The sequence below is a fragment of the Sander lucioperca genome, chromosome 5, assembly GCF_008315115.2.
Source record: "Sander lucioperca isolate FBNREF2018 chromosome 5, SLUC_FBN_1.2, whole genome shotgun sequence".
Taxonomy (NCBI): domain Eukaryota; kingdom Metazoa; phylum Chordata; class Actinopteri; order Perciformes; family Percidae; genus Sander; species Sander lucioperca.
This window is the reverse complement of record NC_050177.1, coordinates 32,929,252-32,952,678: the sequence shown is the minus strand read 5'-3', so window position 1 is coordinate 32,952,678 and position 23,427 is coordinate 32,929,252. Positions and strand designations below refer to the sequence as shown.

At 41.8% G+C, this 23,427-nt stretch overlaps 1 protein-coding gene across 1 annotated transcript; it reads left to right on the top strand.

Moving 5' to 3' along the window:
- The first annotated feature begins 388 nt into the window (after positions 1–388).
- Positions 389–17,601, top strand: LOC116043361 (zinc finger protein 664-like). Its single transcript, XM_036001122.1, has 6 exons — positions 389–421; positions 527–619; positions 4,190–4,452; positions 4,606–4,777; positions 15,843–15,972; positions 16,057–17,601. The coding sequence occupies exons 1-6, from the start codon at positions 389–391 to the stop codon at positions 16,710–16,712; spliced, it is 1,347 nt and encodes a 448-aa protein (XP_035857015.1). The 3' UTR covers positions 16,713–17,601.
- The last annotated feature ends 5,826 nt before the right edge of the window (positions 17,602–23,427 follow it).

The following is a 23,427-nucleotide window of genomic DNA, read 5'->3' as shown; positions in this document are numbered from 1 at the left end:
CACCAGACTCCATGTAAATAATCAGGACTCTTAGTGTGTATAGAGCCAGCATATTTCCACATGGAAATGGGTGAATTAAGAGTTTATTTCAACCAAACCACAGTGGTGATTGTTGTTGGAACAGTCTTTTCTTTTTCTATTGAGTATAAATGAAGTGTGTTTAATAATCATGAAATTGCTATTTTATTTAAATGGAGTCTGGTGGAAAAATGCATTTAAATGCTTACATTATATTTAGTTATTTCTCTTTATACTTACAAATTGTTTTAATTATTTAAGTGCTGTACATGATTTAATACTCAAGTAAAGTACAAGTACCTCAAGTTAAGTCCAGTACTTGAGTAAATGTACTCAGTTCCAGTCCACCACTACCTGATTCATTAACTGAATGTGTATCTGTAGTTCCCCTCCTGACCTCCAGGTGGAGGCCTTCTTTCATTTTAAACTTTTAATCTGAAAATCCCTGACTTGGAGGAAACCGGAAGTCTCGTTGCTTCACTGTGCTCTCGAGCTGGCGGCGGGATAGTTGTGTAGTTTATTAGTGAGTTTTAAACATAGACAGTATAAGAACGGTTTGAAGAAGACAGAGCTCCAGGTAAACCCGCACACACACACTCAGGTAAACACTTTAATAACTGTTCTTTTACACGGCTATCAAAGCGAATAGAAGACAGAGCTGCGCATGCGTTAGCTTCCCATTCTGCTGTTGTTAAGATTCAGGTAAACAGAACGTCCGTTGCTGAGCAACAGTGTGCTCCGTTAGTGTCTCCTCTATAGTTCGGTGGGCTCGGTGAGATTCGGGGCTGAAGTTGTAACATTGTTGCATTTTTCATTTGGTTCGGTTTGCGTCACACTGCACTTTATCAAACGCAGCAAACACTGTAAACACACGTCACGTGGTGGAAGCAGTCGCTTGTTGATTGGACAGAATATCAGAGGGAAACTCTCCGAAATAATGAAGCTCCACTACATTTCTACCGTGTTGGCTTCTCTGGTTCTGCTTTAGTGTTTGTCATATTTTAGAGTGTAGTATCTGAACATTCTATAACTTTCTATAAACTTTGATTTAAGATTTGTTAAAAGGGATTCCTATGAACTTTACCCTACTTTTTCGGAAACATCTGGAAAGTGTTATCAGTGGGGCCTCTGAAATAGGGGTGTCCTTGTTGGCTCAGTTCCATGTGGATTGTAGCCATTGGTCAGAAGTCTTGTTCCCAACCCCCATCTATGACATGAGTTGATTGTGTAGCTAGGAAGGAAATGGAACAGTTTTCCAGCCTCTGCTCTGAGTTTTGCGACTGTTGTTTTAGTTGTGTGTGGATGTGAGGAAAACGAGAGGAGACAGCAGCTCCTGAATATCTCTGCTGCTTTGATTTGTACTGAACAGAATCCAGAGTGAGTCCAGCAGCCCCAGTGGACATCTGCTGGATTTCAGGACAAGAGAGGAATGGAGGAGGACAACCAGAACCTGGAGCAGCGGAGCAACAAGGTCCCCAGAAGACAAGCAGCAGACTGGGACTCTGATACCAGCCATGTTCAGGTCAGTGTTCAGGGGGGTATCGCACAAAAGTAGAATTTATAAATCCAGGATAACTGATAAAGCCAGGCTTGACCTAGTCTAATCTGTGCAGCCTGGCTTGGTGCGTTTCACGAAGGCCAAGTCAGGATGAGGAGGAGAGACTAGGTGGAGTCAGAGAGGAGAGACTAGGTCGAGTCAGGATGAGGAGGAGAGACTAGGTCGAGTCAGGATGAGGAGGAGAGACTAGGTCGAGTCAGGATGAAGTAATTCTGATAGATGAGCGTTCACGTCTTTCCTCAACAGACCGTGAGGTCGATAACAGATTTCCTGATGCTAAAATGGAGAATAATCATTGTTCATACTTTATACAGAGTGAGCAGCAGCTTCTTGTGGAAGTATGATAACGTCAAACACATTATTTGTAAAAAAGAAACACGGCCGCTGTAATGAAACGGCGAGAGAAAGCGTGGCAGACGATCACGGACCTAGGGCTGCAACTAACGATTATTTTAATAATCGATTAATCTGTCGATTATTTTTCTGATTTATGGATGAATTGGATAAAAAAACAAAACAAAAAAGCTATAATTTACATCAGCTCAATACATACATACTTTTTGTTTTAGTTACTATTTGTGTAAAGGTAAGTAACCCAAAGAGCAGATACAGACAAAACACACACACACACACACAGCGCCTAGTGGGGCTCTCTGATGCTCGGAGGTGAGCCGACCGCTGGAGGAGATGTGACGGTGAGGACCGGTTCAACGTCTTGGTCAGCGACATGAACTCGTAGCGGCCGTTGGAGCTTCCGAGCACCGGGCTTCCACCGCTGAGAACGGGGTTTTCAGCTTTAGGAGAAGGCATTTTAAAAGTTAATCCTACCAACGTAGACACTAGGCGTTATGTAGTTGACCCGCAGTGAATTGTCTGCAGTGCTGCACAGGTTGTTAGGGTTAGGGTTGTTGCCATGTTCCGATTGTTCTCATCTCAGTTTTGCCGAGACAAAATAGACATGCCATTTCAAAAATCTTTCATTTGTTGTCAGAAATATCATGTTTTCAAAAGCATCACACAAATTTCATGTGACATATTTCCAGTAGGCAACTGACTGCAAGCAGGCCCATCCGGACACAAACCAGCAGGCTTATGTGCCGGGGCTGAGCCGCGGAGAGCCCCGGTCCTATTTAACCACTGGTCTCTCCGATGGTATTTCCTCTACCTCCGCTCTGCTCTGCTCTTTTTTTAATTTTTTTTTTTTTTTCCCTTTCGTCCCACGCTCAACTAGCGTAATAGTCGCACGACACAACGAATCGATAATGAAATTCGTTGCCAACTTTTTTTAATAATCGAATTTTAATAATTTTATCGATTCGTTGTTGCAGCCCTACGCGGACCGACTGAATGTGTAAGCAGCCTAAAAATATACATTAACTGACCACTGCTCTGAACTGAAACCATCATAATCATACCATTCAAGGATTAGGTTACTAATCATTGGCACAAATTAACAGTTGTACTCTTTGCCTTAAAAGTGAGCAGAAGATAATGTTACTCAGGAAATTTACCATGAAGATCCATTTTCTACAACGCTAGAATATGATGCATAAATATCTCTTTCACTCTGTTCCTCCCTCTCTCTCTCTCATGGGCTAAAATATAAATTTCCTAAGTCATATTAACTTCCACTGCTCGCTTTTAATGCAAAGTGTACAACTGTTCATTTTTGCAAATGACAAGTGACTCATTGAATGGTTTCAGTTAAGAGCAGTAGTTCATAAATGTATATTTTTAGATAAATCATTCAGTCGGTCCCCTATTATCTGCCACGCTTTTTCTCACGTGTTTGTTTTTACAGAGGCTGAGTTTCCTTCTCTACATATTATATGATTTGCTCCCTCGTATATATGGACATAGAACAGAAAGACACTGAAGACATTGGACTCTAAAATCTAGAAACTATAATGAGAATTAAGTGATATATATAATGCACACTGTAAACATGAATGTACACGCGGTCTCACACATGCACTTACTCAGACATTCTGGGATAGGAGATAAAACGCTTTGGCTTGTTTGCATTTCTTTAAACCAATCACAATCGTCTCGGGCGGCACTAAGCTCCGGACGCAACGACTTTGGCTCTGCTAAATAGTCTCAGGAAGGAAGTTGTTTAGGTGGAACATTTTCACCCCGATAGAAGAAACGCCATCTGCATGTTGACAAGAGAGCACACACACACACACACACACACACACACACACACACACACACACACACACACACACACACACACACACACACTGAGGTGCGGACAGAGCGAAGTTACTCTAGGATAAATAGGTTTGAAATTATTTTTACAACTGAAATTAATTACATCTGGTAAATGAACTGTCGTTGATTGAGGCTACTGTGCATGTAGCTTGTAGCTCCAGTTAATGACTTTTGTGGCTTACATTTTAGTAGTTATTTCAGTTTGAATGCAGGAGATACTTCACACTCTGAAGTCCTATGGATTGGTCACCTCATCAGCCCTTGCATTTTCTCCATTCAAGCAGAACATTTGAATATAGTAAAACATGGTAAACTATAATTCACTCCCACCTCCCATTAGTTCTTCTAACCCTTGTATCATTATCTCTGCATGTTTCCCCCTTGGGTCTACCAAAGGAGCCCTCAGCAGACGTCAAGCTGGCGACCGGAGCAGGAAAGAAGGGCAAGAAGGCCCAGGAGGAGGAGCAGCCTGCAGCACCTCCTGCAGCTGCAGCAGTGAAGGAGGAAGAGGAGGAGGAGCAGCCTGCAGCACCTCCTGCAGCTGCAGCAGTGAAGGAGGAGGAGGAGGAAGAGGAGGAGTATGTGGTAGAGAAGGTGTTGGACCGCAGAGTGGTGAAGGGAAGAGTAGAGTTCCTGCTGAAATGGAAGGGGTTCTCAGAGTAAGTATGAGTCTATAATATTAATACTTGGTGTTCTTTCCTGATATATATATATTACAGTATATATATCAGGAATAGGCAATTAGAGTGAGAATGTATTTCCTAAAAACAAAGCCTGAGGAGATTTTCTTCTGTCTGCACTCACCTTTCCAGTGAGGATAACACATGGGAGCCTCAAGACAACCTGGACTGCCCCGATCTTATCACCGAGTACACGCAGAAACACAAGGAGAAGGAGGAGAAGAAGAAGGAGGGAAACAGGAAAGTTGACAGTGAGGCCTCGGGAGACTCAGAAGAGCGAGGGAGCAAGAGGAAGAAGGAGGAGGTGAGTGAAGGAAAGAGGTTACTCCAGACTGAAGAGTCCCAGAAATCTAATCTCAATATTAATGAATATTAATACAGCGCAAAAACGGGAGGAATTTAAAAGATTTATTAAAAATCTGATAATAACATATATATATATATATATATATATATATATTTTGTTTTTTTTAAAATTTTTTTTTTTAACATTTATTAAAACAAGATCCTTGACAAGGTGTCTCACACAACATGGTACAGAAACAGGTAGTATTGACATGCACTTATATACCCAATAATCAACATGCTACTACGAACACACAGGAAGTGAGAGGTTGCTTTCCTAATTGCAAGGCCCCGGTCCTAATTCAACACACTATTCTCTTGCCAAATACTGTATGACAGGCAACCATCTCTCTAAATAAATAACCATCCTGAATTGTAGTTTTGCAGTTATACCTTCCATACAATTGACAGCTTTGACTCTTTGGGACCACTGGTCTAGGGTGGGTGGGTGGGGCTTAAGCCAGTTTCTCGTAATCATTTTATGTGCTACTAACACCAGAGCTCTGAGCATATACAATTTGTTTTCTCCCAACCCTCTTAAATGCATGTTCCCTAAAATTAATCTCTGTGGTTCAACTAATATGTTCAACCCTAATATCTCCCCAGTTACTCTCATTACCTCCTTCCAGTATATTTGTATTTTTGGGCAGTCCCAGAAGATGTCTGAGAAATCCCCAATTATTCCACACCCTCTCCAGCACAGGGGGCTAGACCTCTTGTCATAGCCATATATAAAAAAGGGTGTTTTGAAATACAGCATTCTCAACTTCCAGGCAAATTCCCTCCAATTTGGACTATTTAGGCATTTATGCCAAGACACCCAGGACTTTTCTCAATCATCCTCCGGAATAATGGTATCGGCCTCCAGTTCCCATTTATTTTTCACATCTAATGTATTATCTGCCAAATCCAAGCGAATTCTGTTGTATAGACTAGAAATTATTCTACTTGTATGCTTTTTATCCTCCACCGCTTCGATCCAATACTGTTCAAAATTAGACATTGAATTTTTAATTTTGTCCCATTCTTTATGTGTCGTCAAATAATGCCATATTTGAAAATACCTAAACAATTCGTTAGGCACAGTTCCATATTGGGTTTGAAGTTGTGAAAAAGCCCTGAGTGTCGTACCTTCAAATAGTTGATTTACTGTGGTCAGACCTTTCCCTGCCCATCCCACAAATCCTCTGTCCATTTTTGCCGGTAGGAAGTCACTAATGGAAGCTATATTGGTTGCCCTAGATGAAGATAGTGGCAAGTTCAACATTTTTTTCATCTTTGTCCATACCCTTAGGGTATAGATTACCCATTCATTTTGTATCTTTGTATTATGTATTTTTTGCCACACCTTTGCCTCCATAAAAGGGAGTGTCGAGATTAATACCTTAGTTACAGAACTTTGTTCTATCTGTACCCATTTTGTGTCCTCATCAAGCCTAATCCATGAGATCAAAATTCGTAATTGTGAAGCCCAGTAGTAGCTCCGTAGATGAGGTAAAGCTAAGCCAGCCTTCCCTTTAAATGATTGCAAGACTTTCAGTCATACCCTGGGCCTTTTATTCTGCCAGATGAATTTAGAAATAAGCCTATCCAGGAATTTAAATGTAGATATTGGGACCGTTATAGGAAGAGAGCAAAAGAAGAACAGCAGTCTCTGCAGTACATTCATCCTGATAGTCTCCACCCTGCCTACTAAAGACAAGGGGAGCATTTCCCATGTTTCCAGGTCTTTTTTTATCTGAAAGATAAGTTTATCGTAATTAGCTTTGTATAATTGAGAGGAGTCAGGATAACCCCCAGGTACCTGAAGCCGGTTCTTGACCATCTGAATTTTGTCTCCTTTTCCAACTGTTTAGGCCTTTCACCCGATATCATCATTGCTTCAGATTTCCCTTCGTTAACCTTGTACCCCGAGACCTCCCCAAAGTTCCTCAGACATCGCAGGAGCGCAGGAATAGACGATACCGGGTTTCTATTAAACAAAAGAACGTCATCTGCAAACAACGATATTTGTGTATCTCACCCCCTCCATCTATAATCCCTTCAATTTGGTCATTCTTTCTAATCATTTCTGCCAGCGGCTCTATACCCAATGCAAATAAGATAGGAGAGGCTGGGTTTCCTTGTCCAACACCTTTCTTAAGTTCCAAAAATTCAGAACAATATCCATTCACCCGGACTCTGGATATTGGGTCCTTGTTTATAGTATTAATCCACCTAATAAATGTTGCATTATATCCCATCTGTTCCATAGTAAAATTTAAATATGTCCAATCGACCCTGTCGAACTCTTTCTCAGCATCAAGGCTAAGAAGCATTGACAGGTGGGTATAGTCTCTTGCTAATGACTGTAAATTTAAAGCCCTTCTAATATTATTTGCACTATGCCGACCTGGTATGAATCCAGTCTGGTCAGGATTAATTAATTAGATATTTCTGCATTCTGTGTGCCAGTATGAAACTAAGAATTTTGACATCAATACCTAGGAGGCTAATTGGCCTGTATGAGCCACACTCCAATTGGTCCTTCCCCTCTTTATGAATAATGGTTATTATAGCATCTGACCAGCTCTTGGGTGGGTCATTTTCACCTAAGGCATAGTTAAAAACCACACAAAGTTTTGCTGTTATCTCGTTCATGAACGTCTTGTAAAATTCGCAGGGGAAGCCATCCGTCCCAGGGGACGTATTGTTCTTCATAGATTTGATGGTCTCTCTTATTTCACTTTCCATAGTTGGGGTTGTTAGTTGTATTGCCTCTGCCTCTGTTAGTTTTGACAGCTTAATCTTTTTAAAGATTTCCCTCAACTCAGCCGTCTTATTAGACCCTTCCGGTGCGTCGTAAAGGTTTTGATAAAATGATTTAAATGCCTTCGCCACTTCTGCTGGGTGAGAGACTTCAGCTAAGGACGTGGGGTGTTGTATTTTGGACACTATACGATTTGACTGCTCTTTTCTCAGCTGAAAGGCCAGTAGGCGGCTCGCTCGATTCCCCATCTCGTAATATCTCTGATTTGTGTATCTGAGTGCACCCTCGGCTTTGTGCGTAAGTAAATCACCTAAAGTATCCGTGCAACCTTGAAGTTGTATCCACGTACTAGGGTCCCTGGTGGCTTTGTGCTCACGTTCTAATCTTTTAATGTCACTTTCCAATTGTGTTTCCTTTTCAAGTTTCTGTTTATTTAATTTGACTGCTATTTAAATACATTTACCTCTCAGCACCGCCTTCGCCCCATTCCAAAGAATAGAGGGGGAGACTGACCCATTATCGTTTATTGCAAAGTATTCTTCTATCGTTTCTTTTCAATTTTTTTTAATCGCTGGATCTGTAAGCATGGAAACATTCAATCTCCAGTATTTAAAGTGCCTGTAAAAGCCTAGATTTAAAGTCATTTTTACTGGGGCATGGTCAGACAGGGTAATAGGTTCTATAGTACACTCTTCCACCATATGAAGACACAGTTTGGAAATACAAATCATATCGATCCTGGAATATGACCCATGTACTTTGGAAAAGAAAGTGAAGTCCCTCGTTTTGTTATTTTTAGCTCTCCAACTATCAATTAGTCCCAACTCTTCCAGCATGTATTTTGCCGTTTTAGATTTTTTATTAGGGGGTCCATGTACCATGGGCAGTTTGTCTAATTTTGAGTTTAGTACACAATTCAAGTCGCCCCCTAGAATAATTATCCGTTTAGCTTCCTTCGCCAATATGGATGATACTTCTTTAAAAGAATTAGAATCATCTTTATTTGTGGCATAAATATTCATAATGGTTAAGTTAGCCCACCTAGTGTACCTACGATCATGATATATCTGCCCAGTTTGTCCTTCACTTCCCTCTGTACAGATAAACTGACTGTTCGAGTGATCAAAATCGCTACTCCTCTTTTCCTGCTTTTTGAGCAAGATGCAAAAAACACCTGCTCAACCCATTCTCTCCTCAATTTCTTATGTTCTGCATCGCTCAACTGGGTTTCCTGTAACATAGCTAATGAGCATTTGTGTTTTTTTAGCTGTCCCAATATCTTTCTTTTTATCGGGTGGATAAGCCCTTTAACATTGTAACTGACGATCTCTAGATTCGACATAAGGTAACATTGTTTCCGTACAATATTTCCATCTATCCCCTTAAGGAATTCTTCCTCCTATCAAAACACCTCTCTGTGTTGTTTGACCACTCTTGCATATCACACCTGTGTGCAGACTTTACAAACATAGATAGAACAAAATCAACATTTCGAACTTCCAAAAGCCCAGCTGGTCTCAAAAGTGTACCCAGCCCCTGCTGTATTGTAGGCAGAGAGTTGTGACTCCTAACCCTCTCTGGGGAGCCGGCACCAAGTGCCCTCCAATCCACAAACCAAAGAGGAATATATGTCTCTTGGTTAGAAAGTAACTGCATCATGAGTCTCCTCACCATGAAAACAGAAAAAAGTGGGAGAGTTTAGCAGTTCCTTAAACTCTTATTTACTCATAAATAAAATGATAGTCTTTGTACAGTGTGGTTAAGTCTAGGTCTGTAACACCTTAATTGTCATCGTGGTATATAGGCCTAGCTATACTCAAATATAATAGCTTAATACCTGTGTTCCGTGTTCTCCCCACGGAAAGGGCAACCCAGTGTACAAAGGATATTACTCGATATTCCACATTCACATGCCCCGCGGTAAACCAGGAAGTACAACGTTATTTACCTTAAATACTGGTCCGCGATTCATACTTCATCAGACATTTATAAAGCTAAAGAAAGTAAACACGAATGGACACGTATGGTGCAGCAATGTTATAAGTCTAAATGTTAGCTTTATGTCCCGCAGCTTCGCCACCTCGTCAACTTCAAACTTTGGAGCATAGCGTTATCTTTATCAGTTAACTACACTGCTTAGACCTACCGGAGCATAGCGTCATCTTTAACATGTAACGGATGTAAACACGGTACAACAGCATAGCATGGTGACCGCAGACAACATCCGCAAATCTGCATCTGACAGCGACTCATCTCCTTTTCTTCCTTTCCACACGTCCTGCCATGACTCCCTGGAGAGCTCCCGCTCCAGCTTCTCTCTCTCGCTCACCTGCACGGAAATCCCCAGCTCCCGGAGCGTAGGCAGCTCCTCGATCAGCGTTGGGAATGCTTTAACTCCTGTCTTCAGGTTGATTCTCAGCTGTGCTGGGAAGTGACATTTGGCCTGGATCCCTTTTTCCTTCAGCTGTTTTATCACCGCGCTGACCTTCGTCCTCTTCATCTGCACTGCTGGCAAGTAATCCTGGTCAAAGTATATAACTTTACCCTCAAACGTGACTTGCTTCTGAGCCCAGGCTTGTCTTAACACCGCTTCTTTCACCGTGTAGTCCAGAAACTTTACAATGATGGAGCGTGGCGCCGCTGAGTTGGCTGGTTTAAGCCCCAAAGATCTGTGCGCCCTCTCGATTTGTTGGTTCAAGTCCGGCGGCAACTGCAGCGTGGGCTTGAGGAGTTGTTTCACAAAGCTCGCCATATCACCCCTCTCACTTTCTTCAGGGACCTGAAGAATTCTCAGGTTGTTACGGCGCATACGGTTCTGAAGATCGTCACATAGGTTAGTGAGGGCCGTCTCAACAGGTGCCGGAGCACCCTGTCATGGCGCCGGCTAATATCTCCCGCGGCACCAGCCCTGTCCTCCACCTCTGCAGTTCTTTGCTCCAGGACCCCTACTCGCTGTTTCAAGTCTTTTACTGATTCTTCTAGCCTGGAAAGTGATGCTTTCGTCTCAGTAAACGAGTCTTGAGATTCTTTCCTTAATTCTCTCAGCTCCCGGAGAATCTCCACCATACCTTCGTTGTCGCCTGTCTCGGCTGATGCGGGCAGCGCTCCTTTTTTCCCTTGGTGTTTCTCCTGTGAATCTTGTATTTTCCCGGTGTTCCTAGCCGGTCTATTCATACTCCTAGTTGCTCAGAGGACTTATATTGTTCCAGCTGCATTCAAACTGTTTATAAACTTTGCAAAATTACGAACCACGACTAACTTTTAAGGGAGCGAACACCCGACAAACAAAAAACATGGTGTCACCGGAAGTCTGTAAATGTATATTTTTAGGCTGCTTACACATTCAGTCGGTCTGTGATCGTCTGCCTCGCTTTCTCTCGCTGTTTCATTACAGGGGCCGTGTTTCCTTTTTATAAATAATGGGCCTCATTCACCAATATCTTCCTAAGTTTTCTCTTAAATATGATCTTAAGAAAGTCCCTGAGAAAAGTCTACGTCGGATTCATGACGTGTTCTTAAGGTGCTGACACACCAAGGAGATTATCGGCCGTTGGACAGTCTGGCGAGGTCAGTGACTCGAGTCTGTTCGGTGTGTCCCGTGCCGTCGTCAGTCTGGGGGGCTGTCGGCGTTCATTTTCGCCGACCTGACATGTTCAGTCGGTGGCAGGGCAGTCGGGACTCACCCGGAAATGGCGAGCGGAATGAGCGTGACTAGAGTCTCTCAAAATCTGACGAAAATCTTTTAAACTGACCTTTGTTGATCTGAAATGAAGACAGATTCAGCAACTGCACGGCCTATTTCTCTCTTAAAATGTTTTCAGAAACACCTTTCAGTGAACTATTTTAGTCCAACATGAGATCGTATTCTGAACGGCCGCCATAACAGTCTGGCTTTGAATTTCCGGAGAAAACAAACCCATGTGACGCGTTCGTCCAATCAGCTGCTGGTTGTCATTTCTTGGGCAACAATACAGAGTAGCGCCGCCTGCTGCTATGGAGACGTATTACGTTTCTCAAGTCGGTGTCGCCTCAGTGTGTCCCGGGGCAGTTTTTTGGACCTCGGGACCAGACTGATCATCTCGACTGGCTTTTCTGTCAACGGTCGGCCGTCTGCTTAGTGTGTCCTGGCTATTAAACAACAGAATTGTTCACACCTGTGTGCTTAGGATTAAAAGTAAAGTCCTGATTTCAAATGTTCTTTAAGTATTAAAAGTAAAAGTAGTTGCATAATGAGTTATTCGCTTAAACTTATTTGCATATTACCATTTTAAATGGTAATATGTCCACTACCACAAACAAGGCCTGGCTTTTAAAAACAGTTCCTATCCTAACCAGCTTAAAACAGAAATATGTTGTTAGAATCAGAATGCGGTTGGTTTTATTCATGGATGTATTTTTAAGACGGTTTTATTTTCTTTAACCGTGTAAGCAAATAAAGTTCATGAAACAGCGGAAATGGGGAGGAGATGTGAAGAGGTCCAGCCAAATAAATAAGATATGAACGCGTCTTACGCAGGCTGGCGGAGGAGTAAACGACGCCGTGGAGAGAAATGGATGGCAACTATGATTTAAAACCGGGAATAATAAAAAACAAACATTTTCATTTTCACTTTTACCGGAGGCTGTATTACCGAGGGTCAGCAGCGCTGCACCCGGGCTCTGGAGCACCGGAGTCGGCTTGGAAGCCGATGAAGGATCGGCAGTGCCCCATATATACTGTATCTATGGCAACCAAACTTCAGTGGTGAGACAAACTTGTGAACTCGCTCCTCCTCATCCTGACTCGACCTAGTCTCTCCTCCTCATCCTGACTCGACCTAGTCTCTCCTCCTCAGCCTGACTCGACCTAGTCTCTCCTCCTCATCCTGACTCGACCTAGTCTCTCCTCCTCCTCCTGACTCGACCTAGTCTCTCCTCCTCAGCCTGACTCCACCTAGTCTCTCCTCCTCATCCTGACTCCACCTAGTCTCTCCTCCTCATCCTGACTCCACCTAGTCTCTCCTCCTCAGCCTGACTCGACCTAGTCTCTCCTCCTCATCCTGACTCCACCTAGTCTCTCCTCCTCATCCTGACTCCACCTAGTCTCTCCTCCTCATCCTGACTCCACCTAGTCTCTCCTCCTCAGTCTTTCCTCCTCAGCCTGACTCCACCTAGTCTCTCCTCCTCATCCTGACTCCACCTAGTCTCTCCTCCTCATCCTGACTCCACCTAGTCTCTCCTCCTCAGCCTGACTCGACCTAGTCTCTCCTCCTCATCCTGACTCCACCTAGTCTCTCCTCCTCATCCTGACTCCACCTAGTCTCTCCTCCTCATCCTGACTCCACCTAGTCTCTCCTCCTCAGTCTTTCCTCCTCAGCCTGACTCGACCTAGTCGCTCCTCCTCAGCCTGACTCCGGATTTCCACAGCGTGCGTAACGGCTGCGGACCGGCTCTGCTGCGTGCTCCGCCGTCGGTCAATACCCACTAGGTCCGGATTTGTTGCGACACGGCTGCGGCCATGACCGACAGCTGTAGTCACGAGGACCCAGGAGATCTCACGAATTCACGTAGAATAGAACCACAAAACCAACACCAGTTAGTTTCCATCCAGAGGAGTAGAGGGAAAACAACTCTGTGCTGTGTTTTCAAGGTGTAGTGCAGGGAAATATGATCCACCGTGAGCACGTAGTATTTTATTTTGAAAATTAACAGGATGTTTATTTTGTTTCTGTGCTCTTCTTCCTTCCTGTCCCGCACTATCTGCCATGTGCTGAATTGCTGCGGAGCTCTCCGGCGTCCGGCAAAAATAGAAGCTCTGCGTATCTGCTGCGGAGGGCTGCGGATTGCCGGAGCTGTGACAGAAATCTCAGACAACTTGCAATGGTGTTTTTCTTAGTTATTATGTAATATGGAATACATCACATATCATATATACACTGGGAACATTTAAGAGTGATATTGATTGAATATTTATGTCGGCCTTAAACGATGACACAAATTTAATTAAAAAAATGAGGAAAAATCCGACCTTTTAAGGACACCAATTTTTTTTGTGAATTAATAATGTATTGTAAATAAATAAATGTTCTTCCTTAAAATACAGGGGCCATAATTATACATACCCCTATGTTAAATTCCCATAGAGGCAGGCAGATTTTTGATTTTTAAAGGCCAGTTATTTCATGGATCCAGGATACTATGCATCCTGATAAAGTTCCCTTGGCCATTGGAATTAAAGTAGCCCCACATCATCACATACCCTTCACCATACCTAGAGATTGGCATGGTTTTATTTCAGTTAGCCTAATAGCTGGTTTGATTTGCATTGATATGGATCTTATCTCAGTTAGCTATTAGGCTAACTGAAATAAAACCATGTCAATCTCTATGTATGGTGAAGGGTATATGATGATGTGGGGGTATGGTGAAGGGTATGTGATGATGTGGGGGTATGGTGAAGGGTATGTGATGATGTGCGGGTATGGTGAAGGGTATGTGATGATGTGGGGGTATGGTGAAGGGTGTGTGATGATGTGGAGGTATGGTGAAGGGTATGGGTATGTGATGATGTGGAGGTATGGTGAAGGGTATGGGTATGTGATCATGTTTTTCATCAATTTCGCTTGGGTACCAGTTTTTTTGGATTCAGCACCCTTGAAATATGTAAAGTAGGCCGGTTCCCGACTTGTACCCTTAATTGCTCCTCACTTTCACTTTTTTGGTACATCACGTCTAGACTAACATGCAGAACGCCACATGCAGGACGTTTTAGAACAGCGGGGGGACTCTTTTCCTGCTATTGTATTAAATTGCTGTGAGCTGGCAGAACATAACAAAATCTCTGAGATTATTCCTTCAGAGTTGAACCGAGCAGATACATCAGTTTTCATCAGACTCACCCTGGGTCGGGTTGACGATCCGACACGGGACAACACCGTCTCTCTCTCTCTCTCTCTCTCTCTCTCTCTCTCTCTCTCTCTCTCTCTTATATTTCTATTTCTCTGCGTTCACACACACACAGTCCGGTCCTGGTGGTTGATGAACACAGATATGTGCTGATTAGCTCTCATAACAGGCCAGATGGGTAGCACACTGCCATGAGTCCATGACGCTAATGTCTGATTACTCCACATTGTCATTGTGATATTTTGTGATTACATTCTGAATCTGCAGCATTTTCTGTCAGGTAAATATAGTAGTAATGTCTTCCTCTGATGCTACTGTAGAAGTAGCCTACACTGTAAGTCAGTAGTAGGCTATACAGTGGAGGTGCACATTAAGTGGTGTGGGGTCCTTCTGTAAGTAATTTTGGGGTACAATTTGGTTTTGATGAATTCTACAAGCAGCAATACCACAGGCCAAGTAATCGCCCGTTCCAAACAGGCACATTTTCAACGGGCACTGCACTAGTTTGTTTAAATTTAACGAGCAATTTGTTTTTTAGCAAAATACTGAAAGCAGCAGAACTGAGTAGGCTTCATTTTAATATCTGTTAATTTATCACAAGTTATATCATTATCGCGATATTCAACAACGTTACGGCATATCGCATTTTTTCCTCATATTGTGCAGTCCTAATAACTACCCTGAAATTGTCAGATGCCGCATAGTGTCGCAATATTTTCATCTGTATCTGTGTCATCTTAAGTCTAATTTGTTTAATATGTAAATAGTTTTTTCTTTCTAAATGATCTGATAATGTTGTGTAGTCATTGTTTTCACCTTCGTTTGACTAGTTTATAACTGAACCCATTATGACTAAACCTAGCCATCACGCACCGCGCCGTCACATCCTACCCCACACACCACCGCCAGTAAATTCTCAACCTGTGGGAAACACTGAGAAGAGCCCGATGGCTTCCATAGTAACATGTCTGCAACCAGAAGAACTTTACCTTTATTTTGACATCAAATTAATGTATGTATTTCAAAAGGTTTGAATGTGATTTAAAAGATGAAAAATACCCAGAATGTATGAAAGGTTTGTGTTATTTTAAAGTTACCATGGGATTTCTAACTGAAAGTAAAACTGAAGAGAGTGTGCAAATGTTTTAGTTTTTAAATTGCCAATCATTTGAATGGGGAAACTTGCCTGAAAAATGTAGAATATTTCTGAACTTATAAAAGTTATGAAAAGTACATTTGCTTCCATAATAACATGTCTGCAACCGGCACACATTTTCCTTCATTTTGTCATAAATTATTGTATGAAGAGTGAAAATTGTGAGTGAGCACAAGTCCAGGGTTTAAGAAGGTTGTTCACTAACTTTCTCTCTCTGTTTGTCTGTTGCTATAGAAACGGAGAGAAGGAGAGGGACCCAAACGTCATCACTGTCAACACTGTGACAAATCCTTCACAACATCTGGATATTTAAAGATTCATCAGAGAGTTCACACTGAAGACAATCTACACAGCTGTGATCAATGTGGGGCAGCTTTCACACAACAGAGTTACCTAAAAATACATCAACGCATTCACACTGGAGAAAAGCCTTACAGCTGTGATCAATGTGGGGCAGCTTTCACACTAAAGAGTACCCTAAAAATACATGAACGCATTCACACTGAAGAAAAGCCTTACAGCTGTGATCAATGTGGTGCAACATTTTCTCAGAGTGGTCACTTTAAATGTCATCAACACATTCACACTGGAGAGAAGCCTTACAGCTGTGATCAATGTGGGGCAGCTTTCACACGACAGAGTTACCTAAAAAGTCATCAACGCATTCACACTGGAGAAAAGCCTTACAGCTGTGATCAATGTGGTACAAAATTTTCTCAGAGTGGTCACCTTAAAGCTCACCAGCGTGTTCACACAGGAGAGAAACCTTACAGCTGTGATCAATGTGGTAAAACCTTTTCTATGAGTGGTAGCCTAAAAATCCACCGACGTGTTCACACTGGAGAGAAGCCGTACTGGTGTGAACAGTGTGGTAAAACTTTTTCTCAGAGTAGTGACCTTAAAAAACACCAGCGCGTTCACACTGGAGAGAAGCCGTACTGGTGTGATCAATGTGGTAAAACTTTTTCTCAGAGTAGTGACCTTAAAAAACACCAGCGCATTCACACTGGAGAGAAGCCGTACTGGTGTGAACAATGTGGTAAGACTTTTTCTCTGAGTGGTCACCTTAAAAGACACCAGCGCATTCACACTGCCTCGTTGTGAACATGTTTCAGAGCCAAGCTGTGTCCTCCTGCCTCCTCCTCATGCCCTGATAGCTGTGTTGTTATTTTCTGATCTTCTCTCCACATTGAAGGCTGACCAGCAGTAACTTTATCTTCTGAACAGCATGTATGTTATCCTGGCTACGACTACACATTACACTCCCTCCCTTTGAAGGGATTTATTCCACTCAAAATTAGTTTGTTTTCCTGTAATATAATATTCTGAGTTCAGGGTTCAACTGCTAGTGCTTTTTAACTAATGCTGCAACGAAGAAGTATTTGTTGTTGTTAATTAATCACCTGGTAAATACAATTTACAAAAATCCCCATCACTGTTTACTAAGGTGATGTCAACTTGCTGAAATATTCAGTTTATTGTCACTTAAGACGACAAAAGCTTTAATCAGAACATGGCTGCTGCTGCTAAAAAATGACTTGAACAGTTAATGTGTTTAAACTGTGTCTGTGCCGCCGCCATCTTGGGACAGACAACTGATCTTAAAGACTCAGAAAAAGATAGTTGTACTGCTTTTGGATGTTCATGTGAAAGAAATGCTAAACTAAGCAACATGGAATAACATTTCACGGATGAAAAATGTGTTTTACAATATTATACTATTACTAAAGTTTTGAATTTAATATCACAAAAGGTAACATTAATCCTTCTTTTAAGCTAACAGGAAGTTAAGTGACTGTCCTGATACTGAATTGAGCTAATGCTAGCTTGTGTCAGGTCATGTATGTTTTATTTGAGTGATTATTAATATCTCAGTAAGATGCTGAAAACGATGTTTGTTATGTGTGTCACTGAACAGTTCCTCGCATCATTCCCCATAGACCCCCATGTGAAAAAATCCAAACTTTACATCAGAAATAAACATGTTTACAGCCTGGTACAAAAAAACGGTTTTGGTCTTTGAAGCTAATTTCACACTTCATAACAACTGTTTATATAACTCATCTGTTTAAATTGTATCAAGGCTTAAATCAGCAGACTGTCACTAGCTTCAAAATATTTTGAAAAATTTGGTAAGAAAATCTGCATTTTAAATTTAATCAATTATCCTGTATTATAAATACCTGTCTGGCATTAGTAGTAAACAGCTTGAAAATCAGTTGGAAATTCAGGGAAAAATTATGATTTTAATTGTGGATAGACCTTCTGCCTCCATAGACACACATGCATTAGGAGGAGCACAATGTTCGTTAGGAAATGGTCGCCATGTCAACATATCGCTCCAATAAACAGCAGCAGCCAATGTGGTGTGTGTGTGTGTGTGTATATATATATATATATATATATATATATATAGTATCCCACCGGCTTCTTCAGTGGATTAGACACATGAGAACAGCTGGTTGTATTCGGGGGGAAGTTTGCCAGCTTTTGGCTAATTCTGGGATTTTTAACCCATGTATAATCATTTGTTTTATTAATTTGATCTGTCCTCTTCTTAAATAAACTGAATTGAATTGAACTTTGACATTTAGTTTCTTCTTATTTTACACGTTTATTCTTTTTTATGACACTCTCCGAAATAATGAAGCTCCACTACATTTCTACCGTGTTGGCTTCTCTGGTTCTGCTTTAGTGTTTGTCATATTTTAGAGGAAGGTGAACAATGTGAGCAGCTGACAGTGTTGGCTGTATCATTAAATGTCTTTAGTTGTGTTAAAGAGGAGTTGGAGCAGAGTGTCTGTTAAAACCTAGACCACTGTTTGGAGCTAACTGTAATATTACTGGAAGCTGACTCGCTAGATTAAAACAAATGCATTTTAACGCTGTAAATTGAAAAAAAGAGAGTTTCAGGCATTCCCATTTGCTGGAGGAACTAACCTGCACACACATTACATATGGATCTGAAAGTTATCATCCCTTAAACCAGATATTTAAGTCTGTAAACTGTGAAAGGTGGAAACTGCAGGCTAGTAAATGCTCTGTTTTTGGTCCACTTCCTGTGTTTGGGTCAGATCGTGTTCTCACCTAGTCTGGCTATCACCAGACCAAGCTCAGTCTTTTAAGATTGAACAAGGTGAAATCAAATCTCCGTCAGATCGGGCTGGGTTTACCCAGTCTAGTTCTCACCTGAAGTGAACCGAACTCTAGTTCACTTGGAAGAGAACCGAGACCCCTGTTATCAAGTGGACCAGAGTTCAGATGAGCTTTCACACCACCCCAAACCAACCGAACTATCGGTTGGTTAGATTTCTTTGCTGTTCTGTTGCGTGTCAGCTGCGTGGATTTTTCTGTCTTTGCACACCAGAAACGTGTCTGACGCGGCGCTGCTGCTGCTGCTAGCCTTGTCTGTACACATGTATGTTTCCCATTGATAAAATGAAATAAGAAGTAGTATACTTGATGTTAAACATAAATATATACTGATTTGATTACAACAAAGATAACGTCTGCAGTATTGACGGCAAAATAGGCTACAGAATATCTCGTTCTGTATTGACAGGTGCAATATTTGAAAATTGATAATTATTTTTTTAAATTACATTTATATCTGCATTCATGTCAAAACCTAGACACACAAAATGTCATTTATTAAATGTATTTATGTCAAAATGACATATAAATGTCTTTTCGTATTCTATTTTGCCTGGAAACGCTTTCAGGCTTGAAATAATAGGCGTCGGTCCTATATCTAGCATGCACGCGTCCGCATCTGAGACGCGCGTGTCACGCAGGCAGTGTGTAAGCTCTAACCTGTTAACATGGGAGCCGAAATAAAACAGACACCCCATGCAGCTGTCACGCTCACGCCACACAGCCAGTGTGCAGGCAGCCTTACTGTTGTGAAAGTGTGTCAGACATTTTGGATAAAGCTGTAAAAAAACTGTTCCCATTGGTTGGCCTGTGGTACTGCTGCTTGTAGTTTTCTTAACTACATTTTAGTGTCTTCTTTTAAGTCAACAATATAGACCTTTTTCACGGCAGACATGTTGACATGTCATAGTAGGAAAAGCACAGGTGTGTTCAGAACCATTACTGATGGCTGCATTCCACTTAGGAGAGGCCCTGGTATTGTTCATGCTGACTCACTGAAATAGCTTACTGGGACACTTGATGGAACTGAGCCATCGTTAAGGTTATCAATTTCAGCTGTGCTTTTCCTTCTATGACTAGTCCAGGGGCGGATCTAGAAAAATATTTATGGGGTGGCGAGAGGGGGGCAGGAATTTTTGAGGGGTGGCAACATATGGCAGACGTATATATACTGAATTTTATCACGGTTTGATGAGAAATAGTATGTAAACACTACAAAAGGGCACAGGCTGCCATTTACCAACTCAGACAGACAAACTTAATCTCATCCAATCAATATCTTGCATTTGAGGTTTGATGTGGAACAGTTCACATTAGGAATAAGTGACCATATAATGAGATCTCACTTAATAGGAGATAGAAGTATGATAGAAGTATTATCACAGGAAAGGCATTAAGGTAAGACACAGGTGATGAGTGGCAGATGTGTGAGAGGGGAAGCCAACAGTTCTGGACTGTGTGAGAGAGGCAGCGTTGCAGGCAGCATTTGTACAAGATTAGGAACTGTCATTGATTAGTTATAACCATCAGACTGTGTTAACACACACTAACATGTTAGCCTGGGAGAGTATTTTTAGGTTCATTTGTTTAATTTGTTTAATTTAATCTGAGCAATAGATCTAAAATACATTCTACACAAAATATAAAAACTCATCTCACACTTTCACACTGACAACTTTCCATAATTATTCATATTTAAGCAAACATGAATTTTTATATTTATTTAATGTCTAAGCAATGTCTCTTAAATTTTATAAAAATGTCCGTCTTTGTCATTTGTTGTTCTTATTCATATGTAACTTAGTATATATGCAGCAACAGTTTCCATACCATGTGGACCAGCTCGACTTGAGATCGTTGGTGATGGCCCAGCTCTCTCCTTTCCCTTTCACTGTCTGAGCCCTTCACGTTATCTCGTCTCTCGCTTTCTCCCTCCTCATCTTGGTGATGCTCTCCCTCCATATCTTCACCGCTGTGGTGTTCTCCACCTCCTCCTGTCCCTGGTTGCCTTGGCCTTGTATTCTATCTCTGTCACCTTTCTGTTGCCCTTTTGTCTCCACCTTGTCTTCGTCTTCTCTCTCTCCTTCCACCTCTTCTCTCTCTCCTTCCACCTCTTTTCTCTCTCCTTCCATGTCTTTTCTCTCTCCTTCCACCTCATATTACTCATATATACATTTTGTAGCCGACTTTACACAGAACAAACGTCAGACCTAAGTAACATTATATGTATAGTTAGCAAAATAACGTTCTTCAACCTGATTTTATCATCTCAAAATCAGCATCGCAACTATGCTAGCACTGTGCTTTTGTTATAATTTCATTTCTTGATAGATAGTTAATCCGTTTTGACCTCTTTCCTCCTGTGTCTCCCTTCCTCACGACTCCTGGCTCCCTCGCTTCGCGCCGCTCAGTTTTCCAAACAAATCAGGCTCTTGCCGCTCTGGCGTCATCTCGTGCTGCATTCACTGCAGTCGGACATTGGAGATTCACGCTCATAAATTGTCAAATCAGCCATAACTTTTAATTCGTTGCTGCCAACTGGGGTGGCAGCAAGGGTGGCAAGGCTTTCTTTTAGGGTGGCATTTGCCACCCTATGCCACCCCGGTAGATCCGCCCCTGGACTAGTCAAAATGTCGGCTGTGAAAAAGGTCTATTGCATGTTGATATGGCCACAGTCAGCGTTTAATGACGGCGGTGCTGTCTACTAGTTTCATCACTTCAGCAGAGGTGTTCATTTCCAAACAGGCTTAGTAGCTTGACAGTTATAAAGTAGCGGTAAAGTATGGATTTATAGCGGAGGTATTTTGACGGTGGTAATGTTATTAATGTTAATATGTTAGCACACTTAAACAACCGAGTCTGAGTGAGACAGGAAGACAGCTGTCTTTTGTTTTTAAGAGTTTTATTGATGCAAAGTTCAAACGTAAAAAATGCCATACATCAAATCATCAAATAATTAAAGGTATACTGTGTAACTTTTTCCTCTTCGTTCCCCCTACAGGTTGTCTCATTGGAACTACAGCTCGCACGGCTGTAGTTCCAATGACACATTTACATAGTATGTCTTGAAGTAGGCTATATCTCACATTGCCAGAATAGCAAATTAAATGTAGTTTTTCTAGGATACTGGAGCTTTAAATTGCGTTCTGTTTGATATGTAGTGTCGGCTAGAATAACTTTTTATTGAGTTTCCTGTCAGTGAAATGCTCTGAGTGAATTTAAGCTGGGCTTTTATTGTGAAGGGTAGACACGGAGGAGCCAGAACTATGGCAGCGTTTTTTCAACTTTGTTAGCCAGTTGTTTAGATTTATTTACAGTTTACTAATATCCAAAGCTGTTTTCTCCAAACTACTCTGAGTTCATGTTGTACCCAGGAGGCCGAGTGTGAAGTAGGATGAACGGTTCTGGAGATATTTAGAAGACACACACACACAGAGGGTCCTTGAGTTATAGTTAGATAAACATGCAGTTGAGGGAGTGAACAGTCAGCTGACTTCAGTCTGTCCTTGGTGGCTGGAGGGAGTGTACATTTGAAAAGGTTTCCATGGAAACCAGAGCATTCCTCAGATAAGAGCTGCAGCTGTTTCCACGCTAACACCGAGCACATTATCAGCACTTTGTGGATGTGAGGAAAGCATCTGAATATCTCTGAGTGCTTTGATTTGTACTGAACAGAATCCAGAGTGAGTCCAGCAGCCCCAGTGGACATTTGCTGGATTTCAGGACAAGAGAGGAATGGAGGAGGACAACCAGAACCTGGAGCAGCGGAGCAACAAGGTCCCCAGAAGACAAGCAGCAGACTGGGACTCTGATACCAGCCATGTTCTGGGGTCTCATTTATAAAACTGTGCGTAGGATCCTTACTAAAAGTGTACGTACGCCCAAAAGCCAAAAATGGCGTATACCAAAAACAATTCAGATTTATAAAACTGTGCGTACGTACATCTGTAAGCAATGTTCCCTTTATAAATCACAGATTACCTGCAAGTGTGCGTATGTGAATCAGCCTCTTATCCCGCCCTGTACACGCCCATTTTTAACCATAAATAGTCAATGCAAACACCTCGTGAATGCTGATAAGTATGTTAATGACACTGGCAGTCACCGAATCATGACGACTGGCGGAGAAAAAGCAAAAAACCTCTCAGAGGCTGGTGAATTGCCAATTGAATTATAATTTCGGCCTGTTGTTGCACAGTGTAGGGAAACCTAATCTATAGACTACCTTTATTGATAATACGTCCAAAACGGCAGGCATTACGGCACTCGGGGACAGCTTCGATATACCAGACCTATATGATAAGATTTAACAGAACTATACTGTATATTATATCCAAACAAGCCTTAGTGATAAAGGTGAAGATTATGTATAATATTTAATTTAAAAAAACACTTAGCTGGCCATTTCCATCTGGAAACAGCCGGTTTCCCCCAGGGTGGCGAGTACCTGTATTTGGCACGGTTCCGGCGCGTTGCCCTCTCTACTGGACCCAATTCAGTACATAGATCCAAGAGTCTAATAGGCAAACACACTTTTCTTCATGCAGGTTTTGTCACGAACAGTATTAAAGTGCGGACCGATAACGAGGACATTAAGGGTAACGATTGCGCGAGAGCTTAACGGCTGTATTTCCAGACTTTGACATTTGATGATATGTGCACAGTA

Bases quoted from the DNA above. Each gene is read 5' to 3' on its own strand.
- LOC116043361 (XM_036001122.1), top strand. From the start codon at position 389: ATGTGTATCTGTAGTTCCCCTCCTGACCTCCAG. The intron at 422-526 runs GTGGAGGCCTTC...GCGGCGGGATAG, and splicing joins GTTCCCCTCCTGACCTCCAG to TTGTGTAGTTTATTAGTGAG. The intron at 4,453-4,605 runs GTAAGTATGAGT...TCACCTTTCCAG, and splicing joins AAATGGAAGGGGTTCTCAGA to TGAGGATAACACATGGGAGC.